Source organism: Neophocaena asiaeorientalis, unplaced genomic scaffold (genome assembly GCF_003031525.2).
Source record: "Neophocaena asiaeorientalis asiaeorientalis breed wild unplaced genomic scaffold, Neophocaena_asiaeorientalis_V1.1 scaffold461, whole genome shotgun sequence".
NCBI classification, from domain to species: domain Eukaryota; kingdom Metazoa; phylum Chordata; class Mammalia; order Artiodactyla; family Phocoenidae; genus Neophocaena; species Neophocaena asiaeorientalis.
This window is the reverse complement of record NW_020173230.1, coordinates 3889908-3896426: the sequence shown is the minus strand read 5'-3', so window position 1 is coordinate 3896426 and position 6519 is coordinate 3889908. Positions and strand designations below refer to the sequence as shown.

Genomic DNA, 6519 nt, shown 5'->3' with positions numbered 1-6519 from the left:
TGCATCGGCAGGCGGACTCTCAACCACTGCGCCACCAGGGAGGCCCAGAAATAAATTCTTAAAAAAAAAAAGTCAAACACAGGTCCATTCCCCAAGCTTAGGGATTGGCAAACTTTTTCGGCAAAGGCCCAGGCATGCAGGTTTTGGTTACCATTACTCTTGTAGCACAAAAGCAGCCACAGGCAATGAGGAAACCAACGGGCATGGCATATTCCAATGCAACTTTAAATACAAAATCAGGTGGCAGGCTTGATTTGGTCCCGGAGCCCTCACATTTTGACGATCTCTGCCCTAGATATTTATTTATTTATTTGTTTGTTTTCTAAAACCCCTGCTTTTTAAAAAGATTTTTACTTAATCATTTTATTTATTTTTGGCTGCGTTGGGTCTTCGTTGCTATGTGCGGACTTTTCTCTAGTTGCCGTGAACCAGGGGGGAGGGGGTTACTCTTCGTTGTGGTGCGCTGGCTTCTCTTGTGGAGCACAGGCTCTAGGCACGTGGGTTTCAGTAGTTGCGGCACGCGGGCTTAGTTGCCCCACGCATGTGGGATCTTCTCGGACCGAGGGCTTGAACCCACGTCCCCTGCATTGGCAGGCAGATTCTTAACCACGGTGCCACCAGGGAAGCCCTGCCCTAGATATTTAAATAACCCCTGGTCAGGCCTGTTCAACAGTGCTCCAGTACGGCATTGTTGGGATATGCCACACACTCCCCCTTCCCCTTATTTCCAAGGTTGGAAAATGTTTCTTAGCACCCCATGTTCTAGCCGCCCCTTCCACAGTGGTGCCAGGCAGACCTGTCTCCCTTAGACTAAGGAGAAGATGGGAACGGTCATTGGGACTCCTCTCGGGGCACGCCAAAATTGAGCTGCTGAAAACTCTTTGGGGGGCTGACAACTTCTGGAGCTCAGGATCTCATGTTGGTCAGAGAATCAAAGGGCAAGTGTGACCAGAACTCCCTAGAGAGGACAGACTTCCACAGTGGCAGGGAGGGAAGCCCCTTCAGAGTTAAAATCCTCTCCCCATCCTGTCCCGTAGCCCAGTTAAGGCCAGGCCAGCCTCATCACCGCCAGGTCCCTGCAATCCTGGCAACGGTAGTGTTGCAAGAAAAGGTGGGGCACAAGAGGATGGTCAGGTCCCAGGTCTCAGGTGAGTTCCTGGGACGGGTCACCAAGTATGGGTTCTCGGCTTCTTGCAGGAAAGAATTCAAGAGCGGGCCACAGTAAAGTGAAAGCAGGTTTATTCAGGGATATACACATTCCATAGACTGAGTGTGGGCCACCTCAGAAGGCAAGAGGCCCCAGGGTATGGGGTTGTTAGTTTTTAGGGGGAGGGGAATTTCATAGGCTAATGAGTGGGAGGATTATTCCAACTATGGGGAAGGAGCGGAGATTTCCAGGAGTTGTGACCCACTTTTTGGCCTTTTATGATCAGCCTTAGAGCTGTCCTGGTGCCTGTGGGTATGTCATTTAGCATATGCTGGTGTACCGCAATGAGCGTATAATGAGGCTCAAGTTCTACTGGAAGTAGATTCTTCGCCATCTTGGGTCTAATCAGTTCTAACTACTTTATGTCCTCAGAGGCTGTGTCATTCTTTTAAAGTTTGTGCCCTGCCCCCTTCCTTTCTCAGTAGTGTCAACTGAAAAAAGAAATGCACAACCTAAAGGTTGAGAGTTATGTTTTATTCGGTGGACATACTGAGGACTTCAAGCCGGGCAGTCAGCATCTTAAGTAACCCCGAGTCGGGAAAAAAAAAAAAAAACAAACCCCAAGAAAAATGCTCTGAGGAGGTGAGGGGGAGCCAGGATATATAGGAGTTTTGCAACAAAGGGCAGGTAGTCTGAACATCAAGACATGACTGTTAATGAAAGAAAACCAGAAATCTCAAGTTACGGAATTTAGCGCTTTTCTTTGAATGAGAAGATGTAAGAGTCTGGGCTCACCAAAACCATTCCTTTGACATGTACCTCAGCTATCTGGGGCCAGTATCCCGTGTTTTCACATCCTGCGTTTCATCAAGCTGCACCCTTGGGGTTGGCTGCAGTCTGACGCTGGCTAGCTGGCCGATATTCTTTGATTCCTCCCTGAGTTCCCTCAGGGCTCCCCGTTGGGGGCAGGGCTGCAATGGCCGACAGCTGCGGCATCTTTTGTTTACTGACATGGCCGGCAACGTTTTATTTCTCAGGAGCATCCTTGGCCCACACTTTCCCAGGATGACTCAGACGGGTGAAGGGGCATCATTACTGTCATTGCCTTCTATTCCTCCGCAGTTAAAAAGGCCCCCACCCACTTGGCCTGGAGAGTCAAGGTTGGTGTGGGCCTCCAGCAAATGACATTTTCTCACCCCAGGTCTCAAAGCTTAAGTAGGAAAGAGTCCTTCCCGGGAAGTGGTGGGGGAAGCTCCAGATTTCCTTGGGGGCTCCTCAGCTGTTCCCCAGCCTTGGAGAAACAGCTGGAAAGCTGTTAGGGCTTCAGTAGCTGATCTGAGACCCCAGCCCCTGTTGCTTCAAACCGCTCAGGTGGGACTTTCATGCTAAGCTGTAGTCTGCAAAATATCAACCAACCAAAACCGACTCATAGACTTATCCCTTCAAGTTCCTCTCATACCTGTGTTGACTGAAAACAAAACAAAAACAAAAATGCACAACCTAAAAGTTGCGAGTTACGTGGGATTTAAAAAATATATTTTTAAAATTTTAATTTATTCATTTTTTGGCTGTATTGGGTCTTCGTTGCTGCGCGTGGGCTTTCTCTAGTTGCGGCGAGCAGGGGCTCCTCTTTGCTGCGGGGCGCGAGCTTTTCATTGCGGTGGCTTCTCGTGTAGCGGAGCACGGGCTCTAGGCGCGCGGGCTTCCGTAGTTGTGGCTCGCGGGCTCTAGAGCGCAGGCTCAGTAGTTGTGGCACACGGGCTTAGCTGCTCCGCGGCATGTGGGAACTTCCCGGACCGGGGCTTGAACCCATGTCCCCTGCACTGGCAGGTGGATTCTTATCTACTACGCCACAAGGGAAGCGCCTTGTGCGTGATTTTTTGGGGTTTTGGCCGTGCCACGTGGCTTGTGGCATTCTAGTTCCCTGATCAGGGATCGAACCTGGGCCCCAGCAATGAAAGCGCCGAATCCTAACCACTGGACCTCCAGGGAATTCCTGCGAGTTGTGGGGGTGGCTTTTTGTTTGTTTTCTGGGTGGTTTTTTTGCCGCACTGAGCGGCAAGCGGAACTTCCCCGACCAGGGATCAAACCTGTGCCCCCTGTGGAAGCTCAGAGTCTTAACAGCAGGACCACCAGGGAAGTTCCTGCGAGTTATGTTTTATCGAGGACCTTACTGAGGACAATAGCCTGGGAGACAGCCTCTCAGATTGCTCTGCGGAACTGTTCCAAAGAGGTAAGGGAGGAGCCAGGATATATAGGAGTTTTTTGCTGAAAACCAAACAAAACGCTTGTAGTCAAACATCAAAAGATTACCGCTAATCACAAAAGACAGACATCTCAAGTTAATGATTTCAGCAGTTTTCTTCGGAAGATGAAAGAATCTGGGCATTGAAATGGTTCCTAGATATGCATCTTAACTATGTAGGGCCAGTATCCTGTTTTTCTCCATCCTGAATTCCCCTCAGGGCACACCGTCAGGGGCTGATGGCTTGATGGCGGCAACATTCTTTGTTTATTGAAATGGCAGGCAACATTTTTTTGTCCCCACCAGCATACACTTGCCGCCTCCCCGGCCCTCACCCAACTGCTCCCCTAACAAGAACCTCACTAGGCTACAAGCCCACCTGGTAAACCAGTAACAACCCAGCCAGGAGTCTTGTAGCAGCTTGCCCCTCACCCAACTGCTCCCCTAACAAGAACCTCACTAGGCTACAAGCCCACCTGGTAAACCAGTAACAACCCAGCCAGGAGTCTTGTAGCAGCTTGCCGTGGCAGGTGGATTATCCATACACAACAGTCTAGCCCAGGGGAGGCTTCTTCTGCTCCAGCTGGTCACACCTGCCCACTAACCCAAGGCTCCATTCTCCATTCAAGAGCCTCTTGCCGTGTATTCCAAGGGCACATTTCCAAAGAGGGATCAAGGGGCAAAGGGAGCAGAGAGAAGAGCTCAGGGTTCCGGCTTAGCCTAGACAGAGATGTCTCAAAAGAGCTGACCCCAGCGTTAGGAGCATGCGTCAAAACATGCCCGCAGGTGAGCCCAGGAGAGGACCTTCCCGACTCACGCATGCGCAGAGCCACCAGCCTCCCTCTCCCTCCGGGAGGCTTTTCTCGCGCCTGCGCAAGATCCTCCAGACCGATAGAGGGCAACGAGCCGATCCTCACATGGGTTTGGCACTGCCGGCATAATCCGGAAGCAGCCGCTAACCCGGAAGTGGTCGAGTTCTGGAGGGGGTGGCGACTGCGTGTGAGGCTTGGGAGGCTGCTGCGACGCTAGGATGAACGCGCCTCCCGCCTTCGAGTCGTTCTTGCTCTTCGAGGGTGAGAAGAAGTAAGTGGAACTGTCCTGGGTGGGAGAGGGTCGCGGACCCTCGACCGTCAGCGCCCGCAGGTTCTGGGGCTTCTGTGCCCGTCCGCTGCCGGGGGGACAGAAGGTTTTGCTCTAGCTCCACAGAGCGCTTCACACTTGAGTCTGCCAAACTTAAGACAGTAATAGGTGTTGGTGAGTCTCCCCATTTTGCAGATGAGGAAACCGAGCTTCAGAGAGGTTAAGTCACTTTCCCAGGCGCACAGAAAGTGGCCGGTCTATATTCGAACCCAGTGTGTCTGGCTCCAAAGTCCTTTTCCTCTGGGATCTGGTAGCCCCGCTCACTCGTCTTCCCGCCCACCACCTTTATGCTTGCTGCAGCCAGAATGATGGCTCTGAGACTCACACCGGATCTTCATTCGCCGGTGTAAAACCTCCAGTGACTCCTCATTGCCAGCAGGTGAAGGGAAATGTAATCCAGTGCTCAGATAGCCTGGACTTGGCTCCTGGATCCCCCACTTGAGAACTCTGTGCCTTTGGGCAAGTGACAGTCTGCCTGAGGCCCACTTTCCTCATCTGGAAAATGGGCTTATTACTGTATTAAATCACAGAATTTTCTCTAAGGGGAGATTAAATTAGGTAATTTATGTAAAGCGCTTAGTTCAGGGCTCAGCACAAAGAAGACCGTCTTAAACGCTGGCGTTTCCTTCTGTTAACTGCCTGGTATCCAGGGCTCTGCTCTGCGGTCTAGCCCCTACCAGGCACTTCAGTCTCCCTTGAGAGCGGTGGTTCTCAACCGGGGGCCATTTTGCCCCCCAGAGGACTTCGGCAGTGTCTGCAAACATTTTTGGTTGTCATAAAGGGGATGCTCCTGGCATCTAGTGGTAGAGGTACTGCTAATACCCACAGTGTACCAGACAGCCCCCATACAGAAAAGAATTTTCTGGCCTAAAATGTCAGTGGTGCCAAGGTTGAGAAGCTCTGCTTTAGGAAGAAGGAGTAGTCCAGAGGTGAGATGAGGGTCCCGCAGAGCCAGGCGTGGCTGGGTTTGGGGTATAGCCACGGTGCTACTCTGAGTCACAGAGGACATTATGGGATGAAGAGATGGGAAAGTCTTCCAGGAGGAGGTGGGACCTGAGCCTGCCTTGAAGGGCAGGGTTTAGACTCCGGTGAGGAGGGAAGCCCCGGCCCTCCCCACCAACCTGTTGCCTCTGCCTCTCCCTTAGGATCACCATTAACAAGGACACCAAGGTACCCAATGCCTGTTTGTTCACCATCAACAAGGAAGACCATACGCTAGGGAACATCATTAAATCGTAAGTTCCAAGTCAAAGGCTTTTGGGGGTTATGTTGCTCTTTGAGAGGCCAAGCCTAAGTTCCAGGAGATGTTCTCAAGTCTCTCTGAGCTCCAGGAAGTCCTTCTGGGTGCTGGCTCTAGGAATTCACACATCCCAGTACCTTTTCTTCAAAATGACAGTGACCAGTATCTGTTCACGTAGCCACTTTCCTGTGTTGGCTCAGTTATCTGACTAAAGGAGGTGAATGTGCAGCGAGCCACAGGAAAGAAGGCCTGCTTGGGGCTCTGTGCTCACAAGCACGGAGACGCATTCAGCTTTGGCCACCCACCCCGCCCCCATTTGTGACAGTGACCTCAGTGACACCTGGCATTCTAAGATGTGTGTGCCAGAGACTGTAACTTAGTAGAATAAGGGAAGGAAGTGGGAGAGTGCCTGTGTGGTCTTCCGGTGCCCTGGTGGGTTCCTGATAATTGGATGGTGGGTGTTTGCACTGGTGAAGTCCTGGCCTGGTAGGTGGCCAGCAGTAGGATTGGCCAGAGACTTGCCATTTCGCTGCTAAAAAGTGCCATCAGTGAAGCCATGCCTTTCCCAGGTTTGCATGTTTGAGACTGTGGGCAGGAGCTTGTCTGGTCTTCTGGTATAAGTAGGGGACGGAGTTGCCCATCTTCTTTGTGGATGCCTCCTGCCCAGCGCCAAGCCAGTGGTGCACCCAGGCTTTCCTGGGGCCCTGCTGCCCCCCACCCTCCCCCACTGTGTGACTCCAGTGTTCC

The 6519-nt window shown here is 51.9% G+C and overlaps 1 protein-coding gene across 1 annotated transcript in view; it reads left to right on the top strand.

Moving 5' to 3' along the window:
* The first annotated feature begins 4345 nt into the window (after positions 1-4345).
* POLR2J (RNA polymerase II subunit J) overlaps positions 4346-6519 on the top strand; it is a 4230-nt gene continuing 2056 nt past the window's right edge. The window contains exons 1-2 of the mRNA XM_024745261.1: positions 4346-4475; positions 5678-5767. Of these exons, the coding sequence (XP_024601029.1) occupies positions 4423-4475; positions 5678-5767 (143 nt within the window). The 5' untranslated portion in view covers positions 4346-4422. The remainder of the gene's footprint in view (positions 4476-5677; positions 5768-6519) is intronic.